This window comes from Carassius carassius, chromosome 31 (assembly GCF_963082965.1).
Source record: "Carassius carassius chromosome 31, fCarCar2.1, whole genome shotgun sequence".
Classification (NCBI taxonomy): domain Eukaryota; kingdom Metazoa; phylum Chordata; class Actinopteri; order Cypriniformes; family Cyprinidae; genus Carassius; species Carassius carassius.
Window position 1 is genome coordinate 3,834,121 of NC_081785.1, and position 13,078 is coordinate 3,847,198.

The 13,078-nt window shown below is 35.5% G+C and overlaps 1 protein-coding gene across 1 annotated transcript in view; it reads left to right on the forward strand.

Moving 5' to 3' along the window:
- Nucleotides 1–13,078, forward strand: part of LOC132111361 (kinesin-like protein KIF26B) — a 149,187-nt gene that overhangs the window by 16,059 nt on the left and 120,050 nt on the right. Inside the window, exon 3 of the mRNA XM_059518583.1 lies at nucleotides 10,046–10,654. Within this exon, the coding sequence (XP_059374566.1) occupies nucleotides 10,046–10,654 (609 nt within the window). The remainder of the gene's footprint in view (nucleotides 1–10,045; nucleotides 10,655–13,078) is intronic.

The window sequence follows — 13,078 nt, forward strand, 5'->3', positions numbered from 1 at the left end:
CTAAACAGACTCTATGTTTTCTTTCTTTGTGTGTTTTCCCATGAGCGCTTAGGTGGAGATTTGTGGAAATGACCCCAAATGGCATGTATTTATATGCACCCTGAGCTCTTTTAGGACCTCCGTGTCAGCAGGTAGATCCAGACAGTAAAAGCAAGGTGTTTTTCTCTAAACCACATTCCTCTTTGCTAGGGCTGCTGGGTTTGTGCAGGCTAACCAGTGAAAGGTGAAACCACATTTAAGTTGTATGCTACAATATAAAATTATTCACAAATCACCTGGAGCAAGCACCCACTCAGATAGTGAAGCTGCATATTACATCAATAAATTATATGTTAATAGGGTCCTGAATGCTTGTTAAAGCTGCTGTAAGCAGTATTTTACGATTTTACAACCACACGCAATTTCTCCAAAACTGGCAGAATGAGTGACAGGCTGAGACAGGGCTTTAAGATTTCTGATTATATTGTTTAGATATGCTGATTTAGATGCTTATAGTGCCTTTAAGAAATGCTTGAATGATTGAGCAGTATATGGTAACATGTAGTTATTTTGCATAAATTTCACTGATTATTATGCATGACAATATACTACTATTGCACAGTTTTTCAGTTTAGACGGCGTGATGTGAAGCATTAAAGTTAATGTGTTAATTTGTGTGAGAGAAGTAAATTACACTCATTATATGATAGAATTTAATTTTTTTAATGAAACGTGAAATATGGAATGTCATACAAACGTTAATGAGAAGACATCAGATGACAGCGGTACAACATTTTTGTTGCATATGTAAGTGTGGTGAAATTTTTGAATTTGTGAATTATTGGCCTTTTAATGAATAATCATCTTCGTTTTCTGAGGTTGTTTATTTGTTTACAAAATTTTCATTTAGGATCGATCATTTTGGTTTTGATTCAAGCTTTATACAGTCTTTTTTTTTTTTGCAGATATAAAAAAAAGTCCTGAATCTTTTCAGAAGAAAGTCGTATAGAATAAAGGACAAATTGGTGTTTGGTGTTGATATGAGGTTACACAAACTTCTACACAATGAATGCACATCTATTGATGCTTCAGCTCACATGCATTATCTCAATAAACACAGATTTTTCTTAGCGTGCTATGTTACTTTCATTGCAGTAAAGGTAATGCACTTTGCTCAAGCACAATGCACACTATGACTTGAGCTCTTTCGAAAGCAATCCATGTTGTCATTTATTTCCTGGAAATAAACCTACAGAATGTGGTATTCCAAGTGCAGAGCCTCTCTCTCTCTATCTCTCCAAACATATGGTTCTGCCTATACCCTCTGTGATTCCTGAGGAGATTAATGTTGGGGTTTCTCTAGCCGTGTGACTGTGGCTGCCCACCGGTCTTGAGCGTGTTCATACAGAACTGATGAATGTTTGGCAGTGGAAGTGATTTGCTGTAGGTTCAGAGATCTATGATTTCACTCTCGTGTGAAACACAACAAGGAACAGAGCAGAATGAGCCAATAACAAAGATCAGAGTGGAAATATGCTGTTATTTACAGCCACGTAAATTTAGTTGTTTTAAGCTGGACTGTAAAATGTCCTCAGTAATAATAATGTGTTTAGAAGATGTCAGTCAATAATTACATTTCCTGACATGTTATTTTGCTCAATGCTCATGGCTGTTGCAGATGATCACATAGTACATGAAGCTGACATGTCCTTTACCCTCCAGTATGTGTCCAGACTCTAATTTAGAATATATTTAAATGTTTTTGTATTGTTAATAATATTTCACAATATTTTTGCTGTATTTTGTTATCAAATAAGTGCAGCCTTGGTGATCATGATATATTTCTTTCAAAAACATAAAATAATCATACCAACCCCAAGTATTTCAACAGTAGTGTGTGTGATAGACATATTACAGAATTACATCATGTTTGACCTCCATATGTGTGCCCTGCGGGAGTGATGTTAAAAGAGACCGCCATAATGTGAGTCATATATCTGATGGAACTGTCTATCAGCTGTAAGATGCTGTCTATGTTATTGCTTAAATATAGAACAGATGTGGAATCATGTGTGGGCTGTGGCCTCAGTGCAACTTTTCATCCACTATAAGTCTGTAACAAATAAGTACCACAAAAAAATCTGGCACAAAACCCAACTCTTAATGAAACCAATTCAGTTTCAAAACACTGGACATTTAAGAAAGTGGAAACTGTGTTGACGCCTTGGCTTGCATCCATAGAGCTAATTTGTGTAAAAAAAAAAAAAAAAAAAAAAAAACCCGATCTATTTCAATCGAGAACCATGTTTATTTCATGACTCTCTTGGCAGAATAAAAATTAAGGCAAAACTGATATTTTATTATAACTTGGATAGGTATTGTTATATCAGTAATAAGCCTCAAATATGCCCTGATTTATTTCTTAGGATTAGCTTACCTGTTATTTCTTATATTAGCGCATTTTAAACAACTTACAGGTGAGGAGCATGTAAATTACCCATTGGATTTAACAAGAAACTAGCATAATGCAGGAGTATTTCTATATATGTGACATTCTGGAGTAAGAATATGAATGTTAGATCCATAGTATGTTTAAATTTAATACTGTCACATTTTTTCATTAGTAATCTGAGAGTTATATTCGGATGCTTTTGGTTTAAATTACTTATTTTTGTAAACTGCTTATAGTGTAACTACTTTTAAATAACAGTAAGTTCAACTTTGACAGAAATTGACTACTTTCTGCCAACACTAAACCTGCTGTCTGAAGCTCAAATACATGCATATGGAATTATAAGCATACTGTGTGCCCTTATCAAAAGCCGTCTGTCCTTCCTCATCCGCATGGTTGGAAGCAGTTTGTGTGCAAAGACTCGAGTGGGTTCTGTGGGGGCAGATAGAGAGCTGGTCCCTGCAGAGATCTCTGGGTTTGTTGATGTAGGATAATTGTCAAGGCAAAGAGGTGGGTTAGGGATGTCAAACTAAACAGCGTCTTTGTGAGGCTTATGGATATGTTGTATATTCTCAGAGGAAGGTGGAAATGTAATGAATGACCAGTGAAATCTCAATATGAATGAAGCCACTCACAAAACGAATACCGCATTAGCAAAAAGCAACATCAGGTAATATATGTCAGTACTGCAGAAACTGACTTTGTCCTTACATCGCTCTCCAGGTTTTTACATGTTTATAGTTTACAAGATCTTGATGAAGGAAATACTTCTGCAGAGACCAACAATTTGGTTGGCTTTTATATTATTATGACCTATAAACTAGCAATGAGAGCAAGTTTCTTGTAGTGAACTTAAGCATTTCTTTTGCAAATACACTCACCTGAGAAAAGTTGACCTAACAGTGGTCATTTTCAGTGTAGGGTTAATCTGGTCTAGTCAATTCTAAACCAATTTTATCAGCATAAATTATAATGCAGTGATATCCACATCAACCTGAATTAGTTTGCACTCAATGTTATTTTAGTATTTTTATATACTATTATAGTATTCATATTTTGAATTCACTTTTATTTTCAGTATTTTCAGTTTCCATTTTAATTTAAGTTCAACTTTTAATGTTTTGTTACGCGCTTTTGTCATTTAAAAAAAAATTAAAGTGCCTTTTTATATTAGTATTTAGACTTGTTTTAGTGTTATTAATTTAGGTACTTGAATGTCAATTAACAAAAAAACCATCATGCACCACATGATCAGTATAGTTTAATATTTGGAAATTTTCTTAATCTTTTTATTCAAAACATTTCTCGCTGTCACATCTAACATTCCCCAAAGGCAAACATAATGAGGGTTAAACAAGCCACTAACTTTTAATTTAATTGTCCTTTTTCACACTCCCATTTTGTTGCAAACCTGTATGCATCTATTAAACACCATATTTCTTTTTTTTTTTTGCGGTCCATATTATGACAATGAATCTGAGATCAGTTTTAAACTGTGAAAGAGGCTTTTGTCTGACTGATTTGTTGGTGTTGGCATGCTCAGATACCATTAGTCAGATGATGTCATGTAATCTTTGACTGAAAATCAGTAAGCGAACCAGACCATGTTCCACAACAATAATTTGCAGCACTGATATGTCTCCTGAATCCATTAGAAGATCTATAGCGTTTTGTTTAATGTCAGACATGTGCGAAGCCCAAAACGTCCTTCTATCACAACTGACGAAGTGTTTGTTGTTAGCTAATGTATAAGATAGTTCTGTACACATATTTTTGATTGCAACACAGCATCAGATGTGTTGAACTCTTTCTAGTTCACATCTAACGACTTCCGTGCACTGTTAAAAATTAAGGTTCTTTATTGACAGGTTTTAAAGGTTCTATGAAAAACCTTTCACCTCCATGGAACCTTTCCATTATGCATATAGTGGAAAAAGGTTCTTTAGATTATTAAAATGTTCTTCAGACTAAGAAAAATTGTTCTTTTTAAAACTTTTCACTGAAATGGTTCTTCTATGGCATCATCGTATTTATTGTTAACAGTGTAGACACATAAGACAGCATATAATGTAGGACAGTCTATTTTTTGTTCCCATTATGTAGCGCATTACTTTTGCCCCTTGTCCTTCATGTTTGTCCCAGTGGGACGGCCCATATAGACGATGGTTAATTGATTCAGTCAGGGCTTCTGCTAGCAGTGTTAATGACTTCAGTGTTTTCATAACCTGACTGATATTAGCTGCCATTCTCTCTGGTTCCTGCTAATGAAATAAGGAATTAACTAGCGAACAGGAAACTAGAGGCTCTGGAAGCAGGCCTAACTTTTGCTCATTTGCTTTGTCCTCTAAAGTGGGCGAATGTGGCTTGAGACTAGTCTGGTGGCAGTGAGTAAATGCTTCCAATTAGGTACTAATAACCATACAGACTCTTTTGAAACTAATTCGACACTAAGGAATATGAGCCGTTTCTTCAGTCTTGGATCCAATTCCCATCATGATGAATGGTGACTGTTCAATCATCTCTTCTCCGAAGCTCTCATCTGAAGTATGTTTAAAGCAGAGCTCTGGACCAGAGGGCTTCAGTCCATCTGCCAGTTTAAAGAGGCCTCTTTCACCCTCGCACAAATTCGCTGTCTGTTTTTAGCTTGAGAACGAAAGGCTGTAGGCATTAGAGCGCTTTAGCTTTCATGGTCCTGTTTGTCCTCCCAATGAAATTTCAGTCTCCTTGCAATCTTAGTGCTCTTTACAGAGGACATAGGGTTTATTTTTATAAATGTCTGCTGTAGGTAATAATGTAAATGCTGCAAAATGTTATAGATGTGTCTTGAATGAATGCATAGCTCTCTCCCATGTTTACTGACTAAAATCTGGATCCTTTGGAAACTCTGAAGGTAGTTACTAAGTGCTCGCCACTTCCTCAACCGTTCGAACTATTTTATAACATGAAAAGTGACCCTAGTAAAAACTTATTTAGGCAAAGCTGTAATGCAAAATATTTTATTCATGCAAATGGTAAAAATGCGGAAAGACATTTTCCACAACAGTACATGCTTTGTATCACTATATTTGTCACTTCAACTGCTTCATAAATATTTATTCAGAATAAATATATATAGTACATTCCACTTTTATGTAAAACCAAGCCCTCTATAATTTATATCAGATCTGTAAACCACTTAGAGCGGCTGGATCTCATGATTTTCTTTGACATTAAACACCTATTGAATTTTGGTTGGAATGTGAGAATCAAATTCTCATAATAATAAGTGAAATGCCTGCAAGCAACACTTTCCATTTAGATAAGCACAAGTATTGGTTAATTTTTCCCTGTAAGGCATTTATTGCATTGGTTTTCACCAAGCAAAATATTTGAAATTGCTTGTAAACTTGAGACAGGCAGCTTTTCGTGCATCAATCTTAGTTGTTTTTCTTCAAAGAGGATTTAAGTTAATTTTTTACAGTTAAACTGAGTTAAAGTCTGCTATTTCTAGTTATTTTTTGGTTAAGTCTTGAAGTGGCATGGCTTAAGATTTGGTATTTGGGTCACCACCCTTAAAGAAGAAATATCTGCAGTGGCTTTGCATGAATTACAAAAATGCAGGTTTATGTTGCTTCAACTTCTAGTGCTGCAATTCATCTCCAACCTTGTTTTTTTTCTCAATATATTCTAGTTTTTTAAACATTTTAAGTATATAATCTATGAATTCTGAAGTCTCATTTGCCTTCACAGTTCATTTGATTGAGGGTTAATGTAAACACAGATTGAGAGGGGTCTGTCATTGATGGTCTGTGAAACTCAATGACAACTGCCATTTTCAGCATACCACCAAACTTTAGGAACAGGAAAACATGACAGAAAAAAAAAAAAAAATAATAATAATAATAATATATATATATATATATATATATATATATATATATATATATATATATATTCCTTTATGTTCCTTTAACTGTAAAAAATTAACTTAAATCCTCTTTGAAGAAAAACAACTAAGATTGATGCACGAAAAGCTGCCTGTCTATTATATATATATATATATATATATATATATATATAATTTATATATTTATTTGTTTTTTCTGTCATGTTTTCCTGTTCCTAAAGTTTGGTGGTATGCTGAAAATGGCAGACAAAATGTTGTCATTGAGTTTCACAGACCATCAATGACAGACCCCTCTCAATCTGTGTTTACATTAACCCTCAATCAAATGAACTGTGAAGGCAAATGAGATTTCAGAATTCATATATTATATACTTAAAATGTGATATGCTTTCATTTACATACATTACTAGAGCAGAAATCTGAAGACTTGACAAAGTCTTAATATATTTTGTTGATATATTAAAGTTATGTTACAGTGATATTTTGTGTCTCTTTTTATCATTGAATACATTAAAAAAAAAATTCACCATGTTTTTAGGAATACAGTGTTGTATAAAAACAGGCGAGTGATATATGAGCAAACCCAGAATTAATTTAGTACATGAGACATTAATTGGTACATGAGACAAAAAATATTATTATTATTATTTTTTTTTTGTATTGCAGTTTTAATATACAGGTGCAAATAGATAAGGTGACATAAAAGAATCTGTGTTTTGGATGTTGTCTTTCCTGATCTGAAACAACACTTTATGAATGTTGCCCAAAATCTCAGAATAGACCAGTGCATGGAAAAAACTGAATGGCTGCATCCATTAGATGCTTGTAGTGTCTTGCCATTAACTGAACTCTTGAATGCACTCTCACAGAATCATGAACACTTTTGCCATGGTAATAGTCAATGTTTCCCAAGAAATAGGTTTAGCACAGGACAGACACCTTCTGTACAACAAGAAATGCAAAATGCACGCAAAAAGAGGCAGAAGATCTTTCTGGGTACAGTTTAACCCTTATGTGGGGTTACATTTCCTTTTTTATGGACACTGACCAGACCTGCTTGACAGAACCACCAACATGGTCAGAGATAAGCGTCTTAGGTCTGTATTTATGGTACAGTGCTTCCCCATTTAGTTGTAGTTTGATGTTTGCTTTATTTGCTCTGGCTGAGGATGGGAGAGATACACAAAGCAGCTTGTGTAAGATGAGAGTCGGCCTCTAGATTTACACTGACAGAAGGAATGTGTGGTTTTAATCAAAACAGAACTTCAGTCTCTCTCCTTCAGTGACTGTGCTCATGTGCGGGGCTTTGATTAGCTGGACTGCTGCCCTGTGCCCAGCCGAGAGGGTCCTGCCAAACACCGTAAGCCCAGAACAGATGGATTGCACTGTGTGTCTGCCACGCTGTGGTCCCACCAACTCTGAGACCCCCGATGCAGTGTCAGATACATTCAATACAATGTGCCATAACAGCTGCGTTAAAAGGAAAGTTACAGTTATATGATGTTGCTCAAGGAACCTTTTAAATGGACTCCCCACCACTCCCCAAAAAAAAGGTTATTGCTAAAGCATCTAAAATAAAACAATAAAAAAATTAAATTATAAAAAAACTTCCTACTAGATATTAAATATTATAGTGTTCATTAATATTTTGAATTTGTTTTTTATATATATATATATTTTCCCTTTTCATTTTAAAGCTTTATGTTTTTGACATTTTTATTTTTGTTTTTAAAAATGTTTTTAAGTTTAAATTTTTTTATATATATAAAAGGATGTTTTTTTATTTTATTTCAGTTAAAGTTTATTTCATAAAGTAACAAAAGTTGTTTTAAGGTTTTAGTTAACTACAATAATCCTGCTATGGCAGATTTTATGTACATCCATCTGTGCTTTAGACAAACACTACACACTGTCATCATCTGCACTTCTTATTCAGACTCTCTGCATGCATAAATGAGTGTGGCCTCTAAACCCAAGGTACAAGGTTAATTGTTATACTAGCTGGTTTAAAGTTCACACCTTTCCATAACTACTGCAGTCGGAGACAGAAGCACCACTATAGTGTCTTACAGGCATTGTTTAGATGCTAAAAAGGTCAAGTATCTTTCAAGGCACTGGAGATGCTAATTAGAATCCATCTAAACATTATGATGAGCTCCGTAGTATCTATGGGTAAAATATGAAACTCCAAATGCGAATGCTGATAAATCTTAGCCACAAGGAAAAAATTATAAAAAAAATTGTGAGATCACTTAATTCTTCCCTGTGGCAGAACTATTTTGTGTAATGTAGCTTTTAAGTCAATGTCTTAATCAAAAACTATACACAGATGGGATGCAACAGAATGAAAGATTAAGTATATTTATTTCTGAGTGTCCACTAAGTCATTTGCAAGTGTGCATCTCTTCCCTTGTGTGATGAAAGGATGATGTCATTGCCTGTATCTCAATTAATCTAATTAAAATCATTCCTGCATCTTCACACTGGCCCTGTGAGCATGTGCCAAAACATTATTATGATCTTCATCTCACGGAATGCTCAAGCACATGGTGTGATGATTCACCAAAGCCAGATAATTGGCAGCTTTATGCTAATGAAGACTTGGAAGACAGTAAAATAAAGAGCAGACCAAATCCAGACTGACAAAGCGTGAGAACAAGGGCGTGGTTTCCATTATAATTGTATTCTGCATGAAGCAATGAACCTGCTTTATTATACACAAATAGTGTGCACATTTTTTATGCTTGGTGAATATACAACGAGAAAAGTTAAATTTCAATTAGTTATTAATCGGTAAAGTGGTTTGGGCTCATGGCTGGTAACCAGAAGGTTAGTGGTTTAATCCCTGCAGGAAGTGAGCCATGAGCCAATCAGAGCTTGAGCAAGGCACTTAATCCCAGGATGCTCCAGGGGGATTGTGAATGTAATAAGTTCATGGCACTGTTCTGTGGTTACATCATATGATCATCTTAGAAATAAATTCCATAGTTGTGTAGCAATAAATGATTTATTGTAGTAACTAATTACTTAGCAGTGTAGATAGACTCATTTATTTGGTTTAAGACCGCTTAGGGAAAGACAATGGAGGAACCAAGGGTGTATGTTTGTCCTAATGAAAGTTTAATTGCTCCAAGGTTGCTTGTCAGAAGACTTAATTGAGTTCTCAGTTGTTTCATCAATCAAGATGTTCTTCTAAAACTTCTTTGGAGAAATAAAAGAATATAGATCAGTTAATAAAACAATGTGGTTAGCATCTTAAATTATTTTGTGTATAACTTTGTCAAATCATTTGTTTCTTTATTCATTTATTTTAAAAGGATAGTTCAACAAAAAATAAAAATGTACTCACTTTTCATTCTAAACCTGCAACATTCTTTGTTGTGTGGAAAACAAAAGAAGATATTTTGAACATATTTCCTTTTCTGTACAGTGGAGCTTAGGATCCAGTGTTGTTTGGTTCCAAACAATCTTCTTTTGATTTTTCCATGGTTCAGTAAAGAACCTTTAACATCCATAGAACCTTTTTCTTTGCACAAAAAAGTTCTTTATAGTTGGAAATAATTCTTTGCACTTCACTCTAAATAAATGGTTCTTTTAAGAACTGTTTACTTTAAGATTCTTTAGGGGCCAAAAATGGTTCTTCTATGGTATCACTGCGAATACCTCTTTTGGAGCCTTTATTTTTAAGATTGCATGTGAAATAGTTCTCCCTGTTTGTCTCTCCATAGGATCATTCCTTCTCCCTGATGATCCATGATAAATTGCAGGTGCCCAACAGCACACGCAAGGCATGGAATGAGCGTGACGGTCGCTGTGATGTGTGTGCCACTCACCTGAGTCAGCTGAAGCAGGAGGCCGTCCATATGGTGCTGAGCCTGGATCAGTGTGATGTATCTCTTGGGTCTCCTCCATCCCTGGCTTCCCTGGTGGGATCCCGTAGTATCCTCCAGGGTCCCACACCACCTCGAGACTGGGCATTCCTCCCTACAGGCTACCATTCCTCTGCCTCTGCTACCGTTTCTGCCACCACCTCCACTTCTACCCCAACAATCACAAATACCAGCAACGGCGGCAGCTCCCACCACCCAGCCTACCCCAAACACGGACCCAAACCCAATAGTCTTGGGGTGAGCAATGGTGTGGAGAAGAAGAACAACTCACCAGGCCACGCAGGAAAGTCCACAAGACCTCAACAGCCTCATCTATCCAGCAGCCCCAGCAACACTAATGGAACTGTGTTGAGTTCTGTCGCACTCCAAGCTCACCAGTACCTGGATGGCACCTGGACATCTGGACACCTGTCAAGAGCCAATGGCGTCACACTCTATCCTTATCAGGTAGGCATATGTCAAGCCTTATGCATCTATCTGGTGATCTGTCCAGCTGTCTATCTGTCATTTGCTTGGTCCATCTTTCGTTCCATCTGTCTGATATCCTTCTGTCTATAGTTTGTTTGTTTGTTTTGTTTATTGTTCTATCTGTCTACTTTTGTCAATAGTTTTTTTCTTTTTCTCTATTGTTCTATCGGTCTATCTTTTTGACAATCGTTTGTTATGTCTATAATTCTATCATTCTTTCTGTCTGTCTGTCCATCTTTCTGTCTATCATTATTTTGTTCTGTGTATCTGTCCATCCGTCTGTTTGTCTGTCCATCTATCTATCTATCTGTCTGTCTGTCCATCCATCCGTCCATCCGTCCAATCTGTTGTACTGTATATCTATTTTTGATCATTCTGTCTATCATTCTAATTGTCTATTGTTCATTTTTTTATATATCGATAATTTATTGTCTACAATTCTATCTGTCATTCTATGTGTCTATCTGTCCTTTTGCCTATTGTTCTCAATCTTTCTGCCAATCGTTCATTTGTTCATTCTGTCTATTGTTTTATCATTCTATCTCTCTGTCTGTCTGTCTTTCAATATTTCTGTTTATCATTAATTTGTTCTGTCTGTGAATCTATCTTTCTATCTGTATGTCTGTCAGCCGTTATCTTAGTATTGCATCATTATGTTAATAAAATGTCAGTGCATCCTGGAAAGTGCATATGTAGAGTGTTGTAAATCAGTCACTAATGAGGCTCAGTTAGGATGCTGCCTAAAGGTAACTGCTTATGTCGGCAACATACTTCAAGGCAGCTCATTAGTTTTTTGGAACAAAACCTCCACTTTTGTATTCATGGTTGGAGAGTTGATGTCAATTTGAGGAGAAATGCCACCTGATGTCATGAGGTGCTGTTTGCACATTGTGGTTAATGTTGTAATCTGATGATACAGTCCTTTGGGAAAATTTCTGGACCTAATGTGCATTAGTAATAATTTGAACGGAAGGAATTACATTTTATATAGACTGCATGGAGTCAGGGGAACCCTTCGAGAGAATCAATCTGATTCATTTGTTTGGATAAAAGCCTAGTTCTTTTGGTCTACTATGTTTGCGGAGACAGAGGAACCTTGGAAGGCGAGTTCATTTAGTTTCTCCCCTCTCTGTAATGGCATGGTATCTTGATTATATCACTGGAGAACAAACAAATCAATTCTGGAAGGCAGATGAGTGACATTCAGTCCACTTGTGGCCTAATTCCTAGTTATTTTACTCTTACACTGTAGAACCAAGGTTAGTGTATTTCTACCCGCAAGAGTCAACAAGCGCATTTGAATATGGTCCAAATGAGAGATTTTGGTTTAAGGGGGGTAATTTAGTCTTGGCGTATTTTGTCAGTCTTCAGTCTTAATTGGAAAAGAACTTCCAAAAAACTGAATTGAGGCACTCAGGAGTCTATTTAGTAAAGCCTAAGCAGCAATAATCATTCAAAGTCCACTGATGTTATTCTGCATGCTTAAGGTAGTATTTTTTTTTTTTTTTTTTTTTTTTTTTTTTTTTACATGATATCTTAAGGGTTTTCCCCTTTTTTTACTTAAAGAAGATTCCGATCCAGTGTATAGTTGGCATTTGAGGCTTAACACTACAGAAAAGCAATAATTGTTTTTCAGTTAGGATGTTTTAGCTTGTTTATTTTCATTAAAAAAATATGTCATGTGTATTTATGCGGAATATGTTGTGATAGTAGGACTCTACTTCAGGCAGTTGTGCATAATTTTAAGTCTGTTTCTCAGTGAGAACTTCCACATATGCAAACATCTGCAGAATTTGCTTCTAAAATTTGCTTTTGCTCAGAATGCACAGATTTAAGGTGAAGCTTTGAGGTAACTGCAGATTTTAATTAGGGAAACCATATAAGAGTGAACATAACACATACTGTAATGTAATAAAGTAGGACCTTTCCAGTGATTAAATTTATAACATGGACATAATACTGAAACAAATTTTTGGCTGTTATTTGGTACACAAACATAATCACATATTTATTGTCATACATAGACCTTAACTCACTTATTCTTCAAAAAGTGTTGTTTTACATTTTTCTCAGCTTTGAGGGGATATTTTAGAGTTTTTGATGGTGGATTAAATGAACAATTGTCTTTTATATTGGATCCGCAGACTGGTGGATTGTGTTAGTGTATGTGTTTTTGTGAGAAAATGAGAAATCAAGAACAGGTTGTGATTTTAATGTGGCTAGCAGACGAAAAAGCTACTCTGAAATGTTGACATCATGAGTTAATCATGAGTAAATTGTTGATTTCAAAGCATTTGAAAGTGGTACAGCAATAAGCCATTACATAATATAGAAAATGTGGTCTTAGTATGCATTTGACAACGTCCTTGAATGTGACTTTTTGAGTCAGAATCTGTCTGTTTT